The following is a 20,035-nucleotide window of genomic DNA, read 5'->3' as shown; positions in this document are numbered from 1 at the left end:
CTTGGATTATTGTACAGAGTCAGTAACTTCTTCGCTGATGAGCAGTTAACTATAATTTATAAAGTCATGTCCGGTTTCAGCTTGAATATTGCTCACCCTTGTGGAATGGATGTGGAGAGGTTGCATTAAAACAACTAGACAAAATTCAGAACAAAGCTATTAGAATTATTAACAACCCTGCCATTACAAATAAAATACCTCCCCTGCAAGTAAGAAGGAATGTTGCCTCCCTTGCATTATTTTACAGATATTTTTTTTGGCAAACGCTCAGACGAAGTTGCGTTGCCACCTCTCCATGCCTTCCCTCGTGCTACACGGGCAACTGGTAGCACTCATGACTGGAATGTCACTCAGCCATATTGCAGAACTTCCGCCTATCAAAATTCTTTCATTCCCCGAACTGCATCTCTCTGGAAATCGCTTCCCCAGAGTTGTGTCCCTCCAAATTTCAACCCACAGCTGTTCAAGTCTAACTGTTACAGATATTTTATGAACAGACACCAGTAATCTGGTGTAATTTATTTTTTTATTAATTTGTTTTTCCTTCGTTCTGTTATTAAAAAAAAAAAAAATCCAGTATGTTGGGAGGATATTCAATTTCTTCTAATATGAATCTATATACCTGTTATGCTACATGTTCAAGTGTCAACTTCTTGTCCCCTGAACACGAGCGACAGAGCTGGGGTACCCATAGAGACCAGGCCTATAGCATGCAACTTGAGGAACAGGGCATAAAAACTCGGGTCAACCAACCTTACACGTATACTGCCTTAGTCACAACACAATACTGAATACAATATTAATATTATACACTGTACAGGTAAAAGTCACAATAAGACAGGTGGACTCTGGTTCGGGCTGCTGTGGACTTGGGCTGCTCACAGATGTCTTCCGGATGTGGGAGGAATCTCAGGTGTGCCCTCCCACAGGAGGCACAGAATCACTGCCAGGGACTGGGTCATCCGGAGTGGACTGCTGGGCAGCGTGGAGGGAGGCCCTTCCCTAGTGGGGCCTTGGTGGGGAAGGCGGCCCTTGGGACTGGGGCCGAACAGAGTGAGCAGGCATGCTTGTTTGCGCCTGCTCCTGGAGGAGGACTGCTTGCCGATGGGGCTGGGGAGGTCACGCCCCAGAGTCCTGGGGGCTGCAGTCTCACTCAGGTCGAGTCGCCGTCAGGGGCTGCCTGCAGCGTCCCTTCCTCCTGGAGTCCGACAGTGAGGGGTGTCGCCAGGGTGCTGGATGCAGGACACGGATCCCCAGACTCACCATGGGGCCTCGCCAGCTGCAACTCTGCCTGGGAACTGCCTCTGTGGGAAGTTAGAGAATGGTGTCCCGCTCGGCCTCTGGATGGGTGGTGAGGCAAGCAAGGGACGTCCTCCATGAGGGTAGTCACAGGGGCAGCAGACGAGGGATGTACGGTGGCTGATCCCTCCCCAGCATGGACAGTGGCTGTTGCCAGGGTTCTACTTGGCCCTGGGACAGCAAGTGAAGAGTGTACGGTGGCTGACCCTTTCCCGGCGTGGACAGTGGCTGTTGCCGCGGTCCTGCTCCCTGAGGAGGTGGCAGACGAAGGATGGACGGTGGCTGATCCTTCCCTAGTGCGGACGGTGGCCCTCACTGCAGTTCTGCCCTTCTCTGGGATCACAGAAGAGAGACGTACAGTGGCCAATCTCTCCCTGGTGCGGACGGTGGCAATCAGCGTGGTGCTGTTCCCAGGAGTGGCTGCAGATGAAGGGTGTACGGTGGCCATCCCTTCCCCGGAAAAGACGGTGGCCATCCCCGCGGTCCTGCAGGGGGTAGTAGCTGAGGAGTGTACAGTGGCCGACTCCTCCCCAACGCGGACGGTGGCCATCTTCTCGGTGCTACCTGGGACTGCATTGCTAGAAGTCCCACCCTGATCCTGGAGGGTGCTGGCCCGGGTGAAGAGTATATTCTGCCGGGGTAACATTCTCGTTTCTGGCTCCGTTGAGGGGAAGAGGGCCGCAAGGTAGTGGGGGACATAGGCCTGTCTTGTCTGGGCCCTTCGCGCACTCTATGCGCCTCCCTGTGGTCTTGCCCTGGGGTAGGTGTTGCGACACCCTGTACGTGGCTCCTCCATGGGGTGGGTGTTGCGCCACCCCTTGCGTGGTCTCCCGTTGGGGTGGGTATTTCAATACTAAAAACACATATAGCTGAACTAATTATTCCAGTGTTATACAATAGTTACCGTACTTGGTTGACCAGCCCACGAAAACTAACCTTTGTGAAGAATAATACCGTAGCATAGGCTATGAAATGTGTGTGTGTGTGTGTGTGTGTGTGTGTGTGTGTGTGTTTTGAATAGCATACTGGTAACGAGGTCACGACAAGCTATTGGAGGGAAAAACCCCGTTTGTTCCTCACTAAATATACAGGTTGGGGGGAGGGTTGATAACTGCCCTTAATGCCCCCTCCACATTTCCGGCCCCATATTGTAATATTGTATAATAGTATACAGTAGTGTCGGAGGAAGAGAGAGAAGTAGTAAAAGATGTCGAAGATCAGGAAGCAAAAAGAAGACGGGAGCCTGGGGTAAAAGGCAGTTAACGGCGCTACAAAGGCCAAGCCCAGAGAAGCAAACCCATGCGTCTCGACTGTGAAGAGGTGTGAATGAAGTTGTGCCTTTACAACGCAGTACAGCACACCTGAAGACTTAGAAACATTAGATGACAGAGTGGCAAAAAGGGTATTAAAAGAAAAAATAATGACAAAAAATAAAGAAGAGATTTGTGAAGACATGAGAAAAGGGAGTAAGACAAAGGAATCAGTGGAGCAAGAAACAGGCCTACAGAGATACCTAGAGGAAATAGAGCGCAAAGATAATATTTTTGATGCGAACCAAAATGAAGTGAAGGAAAATTATAAGAAAAAGTATGAGCCTAACCCAATATGTGACATGTGTCAAGAAGAGAATGAACATCAGCATCATTTATTCATATGTGAAGCATAACAAGATTTAACAAGGGAAATTAAAGGAAAAGAATCAATAACAGAAATACTAAAACAAAATAAATTACAGGTTGTAGCAAATACAGTGGGCAGATAATGAAATGAAGTAATTATGAATATAAGGAGCAACATAGAAATGAACAACAGAGACTGAAAAAAAATAAATAAAATGCAGTATAATGTCACGGAGGGCAGCATAACACCCCCAGGAGCCCACCGAGGAGCATATACAGCACGCCTGGACTCCGGGCGACAAGGACATAAGTCCGCCCGGGCAGCGCGCCCCTATGACCCGGAGCTCGGCCGCCGCCACCATAGCAGGAATACGAGACTTCCTTCCGGGCTAGCCGACCACCAACAACCACGGGGTGTTGTTGTTACTCCAGCTCCAGTCTGCAACCCTGAGACGGTCAGTAACCAATCAACCCTCCTACAGGAGACGGCCTGTAGCTGCTCTGGAGGCAAACAGGAGACGGCCTGTAGCTGCTTCCACCTTCATCAGGAGACGGCCTGATGCCGCTCTTAAGGTGCCCCTAACGAGACAGCCTGTAGCTGCTCGACCCTCCTACAGGAGACGGCCTGCAGTCGCTCCGGAGGCAAACAGGAGACGGCCTGTAGCCACTCCCGCCTTCGTCACGAGACGGCTGGTAGCTGCTCTGAAGGTGCCTCTAACAAGACGGCCTGTAGCCGCTTGACCATTCTACAGGAGACAGCCTGCAGCCACACCGGAGGCAAACAGTAGATGGCCTGTAGCCGCTCCTGCCTTCGTCAGGAGACGGCCGGTAGCCGCTCTGAAGGTGCCCCGCGAGAGACAGCCTGTAGCTGCTCGACCCTCCTACAGGAGACAGCCTGCAGCTGCTCTGAAGGGAACCAGGAGATGGCCGGTAGCCGCTCCCGCCTTCATCAGATGGCCTGTAACCGCTCTGAAGGTGCCCCTGAGTCGGCCTGTCGCTGCTCCCTTCCCCAGGCCACGGCCATTAGCGGGCCTTAGTGATGGCAGGTAGCGATGCCCCCAGAAGGCCACGGCCAGTACCCGGATCCTACGGCAGGAGACGGCGGGTAGCCGCTCCTCCGTCAGGTGCTGACTCCTGTTCACCAACCTACGACCCAGAGGGAGCCCCCAGCCTGGAGGAGTACTGGAGAGGCCCCGTGACTACCACCGGGCTCTTCTCCCTGCAGCCGGATCCTGAGAAGACTCGCCTGACGGACCCCGACGTAGGCTGACGCCCAGCCCCCTCCTGACGGCGTCTCTGAACACCGGGGACCGCAGCCCTCGGGACCTCCAGACCGCCCCCAAGATCCCCAGGCGGGACCTCCCTACACCCAGACCTCGGAGATCTTCGTCCTCCGTCAGGCGCCTGAGCGAGAAGTTCAGGCAGCTATTCGGCCCCAGCCCTGAGGGCCAGACTCCCGCCCAGGCCCCGAAAGCGCGGGACCCTTCGCCACCAACAGCCCCGGACGAGAGAGGATGCCCCTACGCGTGATCCCGTGGCCCCTGAACACAGAGGCCCCCGGCGGAACCCAGCCCCGTCAGTTGTGAGGCTGAGTCACCTCCGCCGCCCTTGCACCTGACCGTCATGACGCCCAGACCCGAAAGGACAGTGAATGCACAGTGTCCGTGACATAGTGGAGTAAAGGCAGAACAGTGAATTAACAGTATAAAGGAAGTCAGTGAGAAAAGCATCAGTGACAATACTGTATAAAAGAGTGGTGGAATAAGTAAGGTAACAGTAAACACGGCAAGGCAGTGAAATACGGGTCTATCACAGTGAATACGCTACCAAATAATAATGCCGCATCATGCTATGATCATACACAGGCCCCAGTGTTAAAGTAATAATTACCAACAGTGAAATAGTACCACCAACTCCACCAATATATAAAACTTGGACTTCCTGCAATAATGGTATATAACCCCTCTGCCCCAAGTGCTATTCACCTTACCCGACCTTGACCTGAGTAGTATCCTGCGCGATACTAACAACCCATATCTAGGCCTAAGAATTATAGTTGTCCAGTGTATCTGTATTCGTGACATCTACCCGTTCCACTGTAGAGTTTAGTAATACACATGTAAGGTTCTTGCCTTGAGTTTTTGTGTCCTGCCTCTCTCCTATTTGTCTAAGCTCCTGTCTAGAAAGAGAACCCTTCTACACACTAGGCGTTAGAGGGATGGGAAGCCGACCCTAAAACACCTTGCATTACAAAAATAAATAAATAAAGCCATCTTGTTGAAATAGATGAACTCCCGGATGGGAGTAGGCGCCAACAACAACAACGCAGGCTTGGGGCGACCGGTCGGGCCGACCGCCGAGCGGCTGAAGTCAATAAAGAAGAAGAGGGCACAATGACAACAATAATGGCGACACCAGAGTGTTCCAGTGTTGAAGCTCTGACAACTTGCTTAAATTCACTGAGAACACTGAGAAGCAGTGTGACTTTGTTCCTTAAAATTATTGCTGAAGGGCCGAAGGATGAACATAATAGTGAAGGCGAGACTTCGTTGCACGAGATGGCAATTAAAGCCTTGGCTGATGTCAAGACTAATCTGAGGTAGGTTTGTAACTAGTAAACCCAAGTGTTTGCCGTCTTGTTAAACTGCTAACATGGTTTTTATCACTGCCATTAAAAAATGATAGTAATAAGCTCGACATTCAATGGTTGTCACAGTAGCCCGCAGACTGATTAGGCTGGAGTATTTCTTCCATGTCATTTACAGTGGAAATTACATGGGCTAAGTGTACAGTATTTATATTTGCATGTACATTGGTTAAGGTAGGCTAGATATAATGCTAAGTTTCAAAACTTGGCTGGGATTGGGTATGTTAGGTGTAATGCATGGTTTCAAAACTTGGTGAAAATCAAGGAAAAATATATTTTTTTCTTTTACCTCATCCCCCCCCCTGCTTTTTTTTTTTTTTTTCTGATGGAATGTCATGTGCTTCAAATGTTTTTGATGCTCATTTATATCAGAAATGCCAGTTTTCTTCCCCTTTCCCCTTCACCATGGCAAAATTAGGCATTTCAAACAAAAATGAGCATTAAAAAATCAGCTGAAACAAAAACTATCATTAAAAACCTGGTATCAACTGGGAGGCAGGGAAGGGGCTATGCCCACCTCATACCTCCCATGGCATTAACCAACCACACCACCACTCTAACCTTGAAAGCCACTCAAACTTTACATTTCTTTATCATTTTGGATCTGATGTAACTGTGAAAGGCACTTGTCTAGAAGGAAAAGTGCTCTTTTGACCAATTTAGCCAGCATGCCATGTCTAAGGAAGGGAATTGCCATAATCTCCCTAATGTGTAATCTTTGTTGTCTTTGGGGGAAGGTACAGTAAACAGTACACAGCCATTAATGCTTCCATCCCTCAGCCAGCATGCAGTATTAAAATTGGGACACCATCTCAGGTATAACTCTGTGACAGTGGAAAAACTCAAGGCTGGTCACTTTATTTTAAAAATAAGGCATATGAAAACAACCATCACAACACTGACATGTTTAAAATGGCCACCCAGCACATGCCTGTGACTCACAACTGTCTTATGTCAACCATCACAACACTTACATGTTTAAAATGGCCATCCAGCACATGCCTGTGACTCACAACTGTCTTACGTCACACACGAGTCTCCTCACTGCTGATAAAGTTAAGGGTTGAGCTTAGGCTTAGTCACCCTCCCCTCTGCAGACTGACTGGTTTATTTAAGGTGTACTTCTCCCTCGGAGGAGAAAGACTGACAGGGCAGCACAATCAAAAATAAGGGTGAAAGGGGTTGACTGGGGGAAACATGATCCGAAATAATTTAAAATCATCCATCCCAAAGTTAAGGTCTCTGTGGAATATTTACGAGAAGTAATTTCAGGATAACATATGCCAGAAAGAAGATCCCTCCTAAATTATAGGGAAAATGTCGTAGAACACACTGAAAAATTCCATGGGGTCATGGTTACTACGAGTATATATATATATATATATATATATATATATATATATATATATATATATATATATATATATATATATATATATATATATATATATATATATATATATATATATATATATATATATATATATATATATATATATATATATATATATATATATATATATATATATATATATATATATATATATATATATATATATTTCATTCATTCATTGCCAGACGCCATGTATCCCAAACGGGGTAGTCAAGGGCTCAGAGTTAATTGTTTTACAGGGAGGGGCACTAATCCTCCACCAACCCCACTCGACACATAGGGAGATATATATATATTTATGTATGTATGTATGTACAGTAATCCCTCTACTATCCGATGTAATAGAGCCAAAGGCATGTCTGGATAGTGGGCCCCTGGCTCCTGGACTGGTACTTAAGGACCCTAACCCAGCCTAACTTTGAAAGCCATCTAAATAACTCCCTACTGGACATGCATAGCACCTATTTAAGACCATATTCACACCAATAATGGACATAAAGCGTGAAATAAATGAAAAGGAACCAAATAATGAGGAATTAGAAGTGACTACCTCAGCCAAGGTACTTACAGCATGTCTGTGGCCGCCTTCTCTAAGGCTTTGGCAGTGGTGAAAATGCTCGTGAAGCATGTACAGTAATCCAGTGTTGTGCTGCACTTAATTCTTTGCACTGTGAGTTATAATTGTTTAACACTGCACATTTTTCTTAACTGCATCATGCCAGTTTCAACCGCCAATTTGCACTCCACAGTTAATCCTTTGCACTCTAAATTCTAATTTCTTAACACCGCACAAGACTGTAAATTCCTGTGAGGTCTAGTGACGAGGTATTGATGTTTATTCACAAAAAATGAGCACATGTGGCTTCCATTGCGGTAAGCATCTACTCGTGATCGAAGTTAGGCAATAACTGTCAGTGACAGGGAAACAGAGTTGCCAGATTGCAACTGCCACATTACCAAACTCCTCAATTTTCATTATCAAATTTAACTTTTCATTACCAAATTCGTAAAGCTAGCATTTATTCTTCATTAATTATATATACAAGTGGAAATACATGTAATCACTCTCCTTATACTGTAATTAACAGCACGTTGATTATTTTCACGCTATGTAAGCTAGCAGATTAATCAGAGAAAGCAAAAAATCCACCATCTCCATCCTGTGTATCCTCATACATGTGAAAAATCCATTTGGTAATGCATTATTCTGATTCATTACCAAACAAATTTTTCATTACCAAATTGGCCCACATTTGTTATTGAAAAATACCAAATGGCAACCCTGACAGGGGAGGGGGGTGGAAGGAAGAGGTAAAGGTGTAAACAGCTGTTCAGCGCCGCACAGCAATTTCAAATTACGGGTGGGAAAAAATTAGGATTTTGGGGGGATATTTTTTTCTTTTTGGCCATTTTTGGGTTCCGAAGGTCCAGGCCCACAATGTCTGGTAAGTGGGGTGTCCGGAAAGTGGGCGTCCGGATAGTATGGTGATTACTGTGTATGTGTGTGTGTATATATATATATATATATATATATATATACACACACACACAGTATACTGTATATAAAACTCAGTCTGGGATGATTTTGTCCATTACCATTTGTAATACAACAAACCCTTCATAAGTAGAACTAATGGGGCTCTAAGGTAGTTTGACTTACTAAATTTTCCTACTAACTGGAAATAACTGGGGAAAAAAAAAAAAAAAAATTACCTCCTCCAATAGTTGCAAATCATATGTGATTACTTGTTTTTTAGGCCCTGCCGTGCTAATTCTTCTCAACCTGATTACCTTCCCCAAGTCATTGTTTTAGGACTTATTTTTTCAATATTAAGTTGATTTTTGTCATCAGATCAAGTGTTTCTGAGCTCAAACTCTTCATCACCCTCGTCTATTTGTAATTTGCGCCTCTTGGGTGGATGTAAGGGCAGCAATAAGCCGCCAGCACCATGGGAGGTAGACTGGCATGAATCCACCACTGCTGGGCTACAAACGAAAACTGAATTACTAAATATGAGGTATTTGGCAACTGTGGTGTGGCAAGGTTTGGCAACAGCTCCTGGCGGCGTAGAGGGAAATGCAATGTTCTCATGGGAACCACTGACGTTTCCTCGTGCTTGAAATTATGGCGCGGAGACCCCCTACCTTGTATGAGGCGATTAGTGCGGCCAGGGGTGGCCTGCATATCTGAATTACTAAATATGCAGTATTTGGCAAAAGCGATATGGCATGGTTTGGCAACAGCTCTGATGGCATAGAGGGAGAGTCAACATTCCCATGGAAACCACTGATGCTCCCTTGTGCTTGAAATTATGGCATGGAGACCCATTGCCTCACATGAGGCGATTAGCGTGGCCAAGGGTGGCCTGCATATCGTCTCATATGAGGCGATAAGCGCAGAGGGGTTAACAATAAACAAAAATAGCATTTATAATGCAAGAAAAATAAACAATAAGAGCAATTTGGTGCATGTCATAGGCAAGGCTAGGATAGGAGACTGCATAGGTGGAGCAGTGCAACAATCACTTAATTACGGTATGTAAAATTTTGCACTTATTTACTTCACTTTACAGTCAGTTAAACTAAAATGTAACACTTGGAATATAATAAACTAAAATCTAGCACTTGGAATATAATTAACTAAAATGTAACCCCGCATGGCGTCTGGCAATGAATGAATGAATGTAACACTTGGAATATAATAAACTAAAATCTAGCACTTGGAATATAAGAAACTAAAATTTAACCCTTTGAATAAACACTAAGTATATAACACCTCTGTCAGAGTTCGACTTACCAGATATTCCACCTTCTGCTGGGTTGACTTATCGAGGTTTTACTGTACTTTGCAGTGCCTGGATGGTGTTGAGTAGCTCAAGATCTCTTTCTCATGGTGCCTCCATGGAGGGAGCATAGACTGAAAAACAAAATAGTTAATTGCATTAGCAGCATTGCACTAGGTTTCCTCATAATTTGGAATCTTAGTACTGGTATCCCATAGTTTTATTTTTTAATCACACATACCTTTATTCATATAAATAGTTAACCCAGATGGTGGTTTGAGATGTTGAACAGAATTACGTGGTGTAAGCCAAAATAATATTCATGAATGAAAATGCAGTTAAAAGGCCACATTTATTTCAGGGACCTGGAGACTCATGTCGCCAGTCTTACTCCACCCACAGCCCCAGTAAGCTTGGGTAACACTGGACTGCTCTCCTTGGATCCTTCCCCAGATAAATTACCGTTGTACCATCAACTTCTTGATTGCTACACATGCATGGAGAAGGTAACAAATTTGGTTTGTAAGCCTGTCATTAACTGTATCTGTGAGTTATCCACACACTCGATGTAGTGCTGCTTTGGGTGTCTGCCATTTTCTCTTTTCCTTCCTTCCTCTTCTGTCTTTCTTTCCTTTATTCTTTCCTCTTCCTTCTGCCTACTGTTGACTTTACTCTGAGTGACAAGCCAAATGGTTTCCTGACCAGGAAACCATTTACTATGCTGGATGTATCCATATAACCAAATTATGGCGGCTGGTGGTTTAGTGAGTAGTTAAGGCACTCCAGTCAGACTGAGCCAGTGCAGGTTTATATCCAAGGGATGGTTGGGGTTTATTGCTCATGTAATGCCACTCAGGGATGAGCAAGGCTGGACTTTCACCTTAAATGTCAGGACCAACTTGCCTAGCCCCAGGTTCCTACTCTCCTCGTGGGGCAACATAGGATTGGATGATGGATGAATGAATGGTAACAGTTTATGAATTACATTGTTTATGAAGCAGACTGATATACAGTGCAGTTACAGTATAGGTTTTTGGTGGCAGTTGTGATAATACAGAGAGTAGAAAATACTGAATAATATTTTTGAGTTTGTAAATGATACACTTATTTCAGATTCACTGCTACTCTACCATGATGCACTCATTGCTCTCGGGAAATAATTTGAAGAGATCATCCATATCTTCAACCAAGAGGAGAAGACCAACACAGTTAAATCACAATGTACCTCAGCAGTAAGGCATAATATTTTGTCTAGTGAACATTTAATTGCAAATATGGTACAGTCATTGCAAAAAATGCTGACCCCAGGCATTTGTTTCTGTAGTTTGTTTCATCTTTAACAATATATTTAACCATGGAATATTTGTTCTAGGTATACAAATGTGTGGTTACTGGTGAACTGATTTTTTATTAAGGCACATTTTTAATTGTCTTCGTTTTTCGTTTTCCCTTTTGTAAAGGCTTCAGCATGCTTGCATGCATCGGCCTTGGTCACTTTCCATGCTGCTTGATCTCTGGCAGCTTCCCTCTGAGGTCACACTCAGTGACCTCATCCCAGGTCTTTTTCGTTCTACCTCTCACAACTCTACCCCTAATGTTAACACTTCTCACCTTCTGCACCCACTTCATCCCCCATCCTTTCCACATGCCCAAACCATTTCAATCTATCTCTCCGCATCACAACACCAATACACTCCAGTCCCATCCTACTTCTCAACTCTTCCATCGTAAACCTAGCCCCCCCCAGGCCTTGCAGTCAGGGACGCATTGCACATCCACCTAAATACAGTATCGTCATTTCTGTGTGTTTGAGCCTGCGAATATCCTCTTCCATAACTGCCCAGGTCTCACTACCATACAGCACTACACTCCTAGCACAGAGGGAGAGCCTAGCCCCGGGTTCCTACGCTCCTCATGGGGCAAAATAGGACTGGATGATGGATGGATGAACTTCTTCCAACCTCTCCTCATTCTTGCCACAGAGCATCCAGCACATAACATGCCTCCCAAATAACAAAACTCTTCCACACACTCAAGAGACTCACCAGTAAGATCAATCCTTTCAAGCCTGACAATCTCCACATGCTCTCCCCAACACACTACACACGTGAAATCAGCATTATCTCACAATCAGCCTTTAATACCACTACATCTCTTATGCACCCACAAATCACAAACACTACACAAGATGGAATTACCATACTTCCAACGCCCTTGTGGCAAATCGCACACGGCCACTCTCCCTATTCTTTGTGTACTGCCACGAACGCTAGATACCATCACTTGTTTTATCTGCACTTACTCTTAAACCCTTGTGCTCCATACCATCTCTTTTAATAAGCACCAAATAATTTTTCCAAATTACTGTATTAACCCTTTGAGATTCCGATGAAGTTTTTTTGGCGTCATTTCAAATCCAACCTCAGAGATTCCGATGACAAATTTATATGTCATTTAAGGATACTTTTGCAAAATATTCGCCATAAATTGCATTTGCGTGTCATAACAAAGAGACTAGGGCATGATGTAGCAAAATGCTTGCTCTGTGTGTGGCAGCCAGTGTGTGCTTGGTATTGCTCATGGCTTTGTCATTATAAATTTATATCATTACAGTATCTCATTGTAATAAATATAATTGTAAATATAATTTATTGTAGTTTTGCATGGTTTAAGTCAGATTTATTTTACTTTTTTCCTTTTTTTTTCGAATATTTTTCTACGGCTCATCGTTTTGAGTTTTTATTTTCTTCGTTTTCCTTTTTTGATATACTACAGTAAAGTACAACTGTGTCAGAATCAGAGTATCACTGCATTGCCCAAATTAGGTAAGAACTACTGCAACCAAAACCAGATTCTAAGTTTCTAGGTAACCACACTCTTCCCCATGAAATGGTGGAATGTAATTCCATGTTTCTGTGGTGCAGTAAGGTTGCATATCCAAGTGAATAGGGCCTAGAATACAATGAGGTTTTGCCCATATTGGTACTATGCATGACTCGAGCCAACTGTCTTCTGCCAGAACAAAGTAAGATTATTTACTACATTATCCATGTCTTTAATACAAGTTGCATTTGTAGAGTCATTCAATAAACTAACTCAAGATTTTTCATTTCCTTAAAATTTAAGCTCATGTTGATGGTAGTGTAGTGTGACGGAGGATTGCATCGTAGTGTGAAGGAGGATTTCATAGTTAGTAGGTGCCACTGTTCTGACACAACTACTTAAGCATTATATACTTCAGTAGTTGTTATTGACTTCTTTTGAGCTTTTAAATGCTAGTGAATTCTTTAGAAATGGTGCTTCTGAGAAACAAAAGATGAAGCATTATGATCATTGTCATCATTCTTATTAATCTACATGGACCATATCCTTAATTGCATTGCCTTCACTATTATGGTACCAGTTAATGCAGTTTTCAGATACACAGTGCGCATGTATTCTTTTATATGCAGTACATAGTTATGAATGTTGTCCATATATAGCATGGGATATTGTACAATCTACATAAAGCTAGGGAGAAAAGTACTATAAATCTTTGTTTTTTCACCAGTTTTACTTTTTTTTTTTTTTTTTTTTTTTTTTTTTTTTTTTGAATAAATCACTGTAAATAATGGAAAAGGTGCCTATAAGAGTTCCAGTGCTGCCTTTAATGCTGATTTGCCAGTTCTGCCCAATTTACAAATACAATTGTATGGAATACAATACAGTAGTTGTGATATATGAGTATAAGAATATTCCTTACTGCCTGTACTGGTATGTATTAGAGGAACTTTAATTTTTTATTATTTATTCATTCACATTAACTTTTAATGCTTATAATTGATTACAGCTGTTGTGTTATTACTGATTGGTATATTATTGTTGCAGGCAAGTAGATATGCTGATTCAAGGGATAAATCAGATGTTCCAAGATATGACTCTCAATATATCAAGACCTTTTGGACACAATGCAGTTGTTCAGGTAATTTTTCTGACAAGCATCATTACAAAGTACAGTACCTTCCTGCTTCCTGTGACATTTCTGGTGTGAGAGTCATGTAACATTGCCAGCCAAAAGGAACTGGTTGTTGCCTTCCGAGGGACAAACCATTGGGCATGTGAGAGACAGGCCAAAGCCAGTTTGACTGGGTGGTGAGTCTGAAGGATTGTCAGCACTTCAAGCACTGTTTACATGTGAATCATGGACCCACAAAAGGCTGGTAACAAGCATGGTGGTTATGAAACTGTTATATGTGTCTGGCCTGTGACAGTTAGTAGGGTTAGGGTCTGGGGTTACAGGAAGATGGCAGCAGGCAGTGTCTCATCAGGCGAGTCACTGCCAAATCCTAAGGTGAGGCAGAGGTCTGCAGTGGTCTAAGTTTTGATGCCAGTCAACCTGCAAGGAGCTCATGGACCTCATTCTGTTGCTGTTTCAACAACATCACCAGAGTAGACTCTTTTGTGATAGAAGGGTCCATCTCATTCACCAAGACTCTGTGAGCATGTATCTGACTGTTTGTGGTGTAAAGAAAAGGTCCTGTGGACCTTGGTCTTGTTGCTACTTGCCCAGCCATCTTGGATACACACTTATGGAGTTAATTTCTGGTACTGGTGAGTGAAAAACGCTGGTCCATGGGAAGGACTACCCTGGTGGCAGGTCTGTGCAGTCCAACCTCATACTGTCCTTGTACCCTTGACTTCATACCAACATGCCAGGCACGAGGAAGGAGAAACCTGCTCTTTCCTCAGTTAATAACAAACTTATCATACATAAGGGGAGTGAAAGTTTCGTCTAGAATTACATTAGGTGATGGGGATACGATGCTAACAAATGCAAAAGTATTGTACGTTAAACTGCCATTATGTCCTAAACCTAACTATGCAGTAATTTATAATAGTAAATACTGTATTGGAAATAACATACTGTCCTCTTGTATTTATTACAGGTAACACTTGGACAAGTTTTAAGAGCTGTTGTCACCTTCAGAGGCATACTGATAGAATGGGTGGTGGTGCGAGCTTACAATGAACCATTACTTGATGAAGATGGCAAGGTAAACATATACCATGTGTATACATACAAATATATATCTATCTATCTATCTATAGCCGGACGCATTAATCCCGCAAAGGGTGGCCGTAGACAAAATGCCTCCAACTCGTTCTGTCACCCACCATTTGATTGCCTTCTCCCCAACTCACTCCCCCCTCCCTCACATACCTCTCAGCTCCACCCCTCCACCTCATCCTCAGCTTTCCCCTCCCTCTCCCTCCCTCCACGTCACCTACATGCACCCTCTTAGTCAGTCTTTCATTCTCCATTCTCTCCACATGTCCCAGCCACCTCAGTGTATTTCTCATAATTTTCTCAACCACATCCACATCCACCCCACAACGTTCCTTCACTTCTTCATTCATCAATCTGTCCCTGTATGTCACTCCACCTGCTCCTCTCAAGTAACTCATTTCCACTGCTCTCACTCTTGACTTGTTCCCCTCTAGCAAGGTCCATGCCTCGTTTCCATATATCAGGGTAGGGATCACAATATTGTCATGCAGTGACTTCTTAACTTCCATACGCACCTCCCTATTTCTCATCACTGCTTTCAGTGAACCAACAACCTTCCTTCCCTGCTGTACCCTTTCAAGTACTTGAATGCACTCACATTCTCCATCCAACCTCACTGTGCATTCTGTGACTTCTTTCCTCTCAAACACCATAACTATACTTTTGTTTACATTAACTTTCAGATTCCTCTTCCTACACACTGTCCCAAATTCATTCACCAAACCTTGCAACTCCCATTCATCTTCACTCAACTATACTGTATCATCAGCAAACAACAACAGCGGGATCTTCCACATCTCACCCTCATTCATTACAGCCACCCCCACATCCACTGCCTTACCTTGCACCTCCATTACAACCCCATCCATGTATATATTAAACAGCCATGGAGACATCACACATCCCTGTTTCAGTCCCACATTTAGATCAAAGAACTCAGCTCACCATCCACTCGCACTGTAGCCCTAGCTCCTTCATACATACTCTTCACAGCACTCAACAATTTCCCCTCCACTCCATATAGCCTATTCTTAATACCTTCCACATACCTTACCAATCTATTCTGTCATAAGCTTTCTCCAAGTCCATGAAGGCAGCATACCTTTTCTTTCCATTCTCTAGCTACTTCTCCACTAAACATCCTAGAATAAATATCTGATCTACACACCCTTTTCCCTTTCTAAATCCCCCTTGTTCTTCTCCAACTAGTTCCTGTGTTATATGCCTAACCCTATCAATGAGTATTCTCCCATATATTTTTCCAGTCACACTAAGAAGGCAAATTCCCCTATGGTTACCACATCATCATCATCATCACCCGGACCTCCTTTCCCACCCTAGTGTGTGTGTGTGTGCGTGTGTGCATGCGTGCGTGCGAGCGTGCGCATATATACTAATCAGCACGAAATACACTAATGTAAAATACTGTACCGGTACTGCAGTTATATATTGTATAGAATGATTTATAACACTGTGCAGTGTACTTTGCTATCTATCTCTCAGTCCGTAATATTTCCTTGTTTTTTCACAGGTCGACCTGTATACACCATCCCAGTATAAAGTATTCCAGAAGGTGACAGATAATGCAAATGCTGCCATGTTGAATTTCTGCTCACCAGGATTTTCAGATTTATCTGTTCGCTCATTCTTTGTAAGTGATATTTTGCTGTTGCTCTAAAATGCAGTTTTCCTTCCATATCTTTTATCATGTATCAGTACTGTATTGTTGCTGCATTGTGTGGAAGTCTGTATTGTTGCACTGTCTCTAGTACTTTACGGTTTACTTTACTAATTCAAAATATCTGAGAAGTAGTTTCTCAGACTTTCCCAGGAATGTAAAAACCTAGTCAGGTGCTAATATAGTGTTATGAACCTTGAGCCTAAGACATAGTTATTGCCATCACACAGCCTGCTCAGGCTATTATGTTCAGGCTTTTCGTGTATAAAAACATCATCAGAAATTATTTACTGACAAGAAATCAAGCTGGTTGGATGAATGTTGTGAGAAGTTCATGATCAGGGATTTGGCACCCTTTTTTAACGTGATAGGGTCTGGATTGACTCTGTTTATGTTTATTTGAAGCTACAGTATGTGGTAAAAGTTTTTGGCGTATCAGATAGAGCCAGGATTCCGGGGGCTTGAACGATGAGTGAATGGAAGCATGGTCCATTGGATTGGGCAAACTTGGGGTGTCTGGATGTTGCTACTCTTCACCCTGCCCCAGGATGGGAAAGGAGGTCCGGATGATGATTTCTGTATGTATTTAGCTTATGGGAGAAGGAGTGCATGGGGCAACACTGAATTAGATGATGAATGAATTTAGCCTATATTGTGGATAGGTGTGTTGTAAATTCTCAGTTAAATGTAATTCAGCCAAGCCATATGCCAGGGAACATGAAACACTGGATATTGCACCCCCAATCGGCTCAATATTTGGTGTCATGTGGGATATTGCATTACTATGTCTTGGCCCTCTATCCTAAAGACTTTCCCATCAGTAGAAGATGAAAATAAGCACAAAAAACAGTAATACAATACAGTAATACAGTGCCAGTTGGCTACCATTTACGAGCTGATTGATACAATTCGATGCCAGATATTGCATAGAACCGCAGGTTATGTCCCGTTTTGGAGCTAGATATTGCCGTAACAGAGCTGAACCAGCAGCACCAGATATTGCGATGTTGGATAACTGAGAGTCTGCTGTGTTTAGGCCTGCTGAATTTAGCTAATCACAGTAATAATCAGTTTGTTATAGACCTTTCCACATGCACTTGCCTGCATATTACACTAAGTATATTTTTTGAATGGAAAAAATAATCCCTCTAAAGTGAGCTGGATAAGAGAAAGCTAAGTTCAAGTTATATTCGTTTTGAAATACCTGGCCACAGTGTTTAAAAAACTGTAAGTCACTGGTAGAGGGAAAGACATACTTATTGAAGAAGATACTGTAGTTTTAAAATTGACTAGTTGTGCTCATAAAGGACTAAGTTAGCCCTGGAAACTCTTGCACTTGAGAAATGACAGAAATGAGGTGAGAATGTGTGGGTATATGTTTGCTGGATAACCACTATAATAGTAAAGGGGTAAGGGATACAGACAGAGTTTGAAGAGCAGTGAGCATTGTAACAGGAGTGGCAGAAAGAGTATGGGAACATTGCTTTGAATAAATTGAGGCTGAAGAGATTCTCTACACACACGGTCATACATACTTTTAAAGAACAAAGAAGAATTATCTTGTAACCAAAATTATTTTTCTTTTCCAGACTTGGTTGCACAGTTTTGTGTCTTTGTTTACAGACGTCTGCAAGAGATGTAATTACCACCTTCATAACCATATGCCACCAACTTGGAGAGAGTTTAGAACATTGGATCCTTTCCATGAAGAGTGTAAGCCATGAAATTACACACTAATTCAAGAGCCCCAGATTATACATCATGGCAAAGATGGGATAAAATTCATCTGCCTGTATGAAAAAAAATTCAATAAATCATTATGTAATAATTGTTGTTTATTTAAGATGCACTGGGATTATGCATCATTGTACAGTACAACACATGGCACACTAGAGACAACACATCAACACTGTAGGGCACCTATGGAATGACCCCACAGTGGCAGTTGCTTACTTATAGTTGATGGGTGTGCTGGGCTAGGCCTGACTGGAGGTGGGTAACAACAAAAATGGAATTTGCAAAAATACTGTTCCAGTGTATCCATATTTCTAATTAGCCTGTTTAAAAGTTCACTCATATCTATCTCTCTCTCATTCTCTCTCTATTGCTGACTACACATTAAGAAATGCTGTGAACAACAGATCTATACCACACAGAGGGAGATTACGAAGCCCTTCATACTGTATCCAGCAAGAGCAATTTTGTAAATTAGACCTAAAACAAACTGACACCATATAAAGGTTTGCAATGAAGTAATCAGCTTCCAAAAGTTCTCGATGCACCACTATTCTGGCAGCATGCTTTAGAGGGGGAGTCTCCAACTAAAATTTTTACCATGTCAGAAGTTACTAAAACATTGCAAATCAGTCCAGAGCTGCTCAAACATACAAAGATGTCTGAAGCAAGAAGAGAAACCTTGCATGAATCCCCATATAAGACACAAATTTTAATCATGTCAAAAGTTACAAACAGTTCAGTTCAGGGCTGCTCAGATATACAGTGCGAGGGTGGGCTGAAACAAGAACATAATACAGCAAAATTAAATACTGTATACTGTTATCACTAAAGATTTATGTGGGATGAGCAAGTTGTTCAGTGACTGGAATGTGACATCATGATTTAGGCCAATCCTGAGCCCTCAAACTGCAGATCTGAAAGGTTATAAAAATCTTGAAGCCTACTTGCAGATGGATTCTGGAGGTGCTGTCAAAAGTGGTTAATGGGAAATGTGGAACACTGTAAAAGTAAAGATTGGTTAGCCTCCATTATTTTATTTACTTTTTATGTATGCTTGAAGTACAATTTGTGTGCTCCATGTGGGAATTATGAGACAAAAACATTATGTACTCAGTAGATAATGCTCTTTCATCCTAGTGTTCTCCAGAGTTAATATTCATTTCCATCAACAGTACTGCACAGTAGCGGATTTGGTTAATATACAGTCGCTTAACACTTCGAACCAAGCATGCACTTAGTGCAAAAAGCAACATCAAATGTTCATATTTCATCATGGTTTATGACAAAGATAATGAATTCTTCATACATCCACACCTCTGTGGTACCATGCCGTCCAGTAGCACAGCCAAGGTCTCAAGGGGGGGGGGGGCAGAAAAGGTGGAGCAAAGTCCTATTTGGAGGGAGCCAAATGCTACACATCCACAAATTACATCATCTAAATTTTCAAATGAGGGGGCCAAGGGTGTGACTGAGGGCTTGGGTCCACCCATGGCTGTGCCACTGATGCTGTCCAAGAGAAAATCAACAGTAAGTGGATAAAGAAAAATTAAATTCTTGCCTATATGCATGGCACAAAATGAACCAAACAAATTCTGTTGTTATCCAGGTTTCTCATTAAGGATTTTGGTTCAGCTGAGTAGATCATATCTTTTCCTCATTCATTTTTAAAGATTCTTCTTCCAGACTTCTTTCTTCCAGACACTTCATTTTACTGAAATTCTTTTATTCCTTCAGCCTCACTTAAAACAATGGTTCCTTGGGCATATGCCTCTAGACAAATTTTTTGTTGGGCGGGGAGGGGGAGAGGAGGCTTTTTAAAGTTTATGGGGTCA

General features: G+C 42.9%; 1 protein-coding gene across 1 annotated transcript; it reads left to right on the top strand.

Moving 5' to 3' along the window:
* Positions 1–5,256: 5,256 nt before the first annotated feature.
* On the top strand, positions 5,257–18,276 carry MED27 (mediator complex subunit 27). The gene is made up of 7 exons (XM_080282380.1): positions 5,257–5,517; positions 10,103–10,247; positions 10,855–10,973; positions 13,609–13,702; positions 14,667–14,774; positions 16,320–16,439; positions 18,056–18,276. Exons 1-7 carry the CDS (start codon positions 5,312–5,314, stop codon positions 18,188–18,190), a joined length of 927 nt encoding a protein of 308 aa, XP_080138506.1. The 5' UTR covers positions 5,257–5,311; the 3' UTR covers positions 18,191–18,276.
* The last annotated feature ends 1,759 nt before the right edge of the window (positions 18,277–20,035 follow it).

Source organism: Coenobita brevimanus, chromosome 93 (assembly GCF_032717465.1).
Source record: "Coenobita brevimanus isolate Jiangsu-jjx chromosome 93, ASM3271746v2, whole genome shotgun sequence".
Lineage (NCBI taxonomy): Eukaryota > Metazoa > Arthropoda > Malacostraca > Decapoda > Coenobitidae > Coenobita > Coenobita brevimanus.
This window is presented reverse-complemented; position numbering and strand designations above follow the sequence as displayed.

Excerpts from the sequence above, each read along its gene's own strand:
- MED27 (XM_080282380.1), top strand. The coding sequence starts at position 5,312 with ATGACAACAATAATGGCGACACCAGAGTGTTCCAGTGTTGAAGCTCTG. Across the intron at positions 5,518-10,102 it reads GATGTCAAGACTAATCTGAG|GGACCTGGAGACTCATGTCG; the intron begins GTAGGTTTGTAA and ends CATTTATTTCAG. Across the intron at positions 10,974-13,608 it reads AATCACAATGTACCTCAGCA|GCAAGTAGATATGCTGATTC; the intron begins GTAAGGCATAAT and ends TTATTGTTGCAG.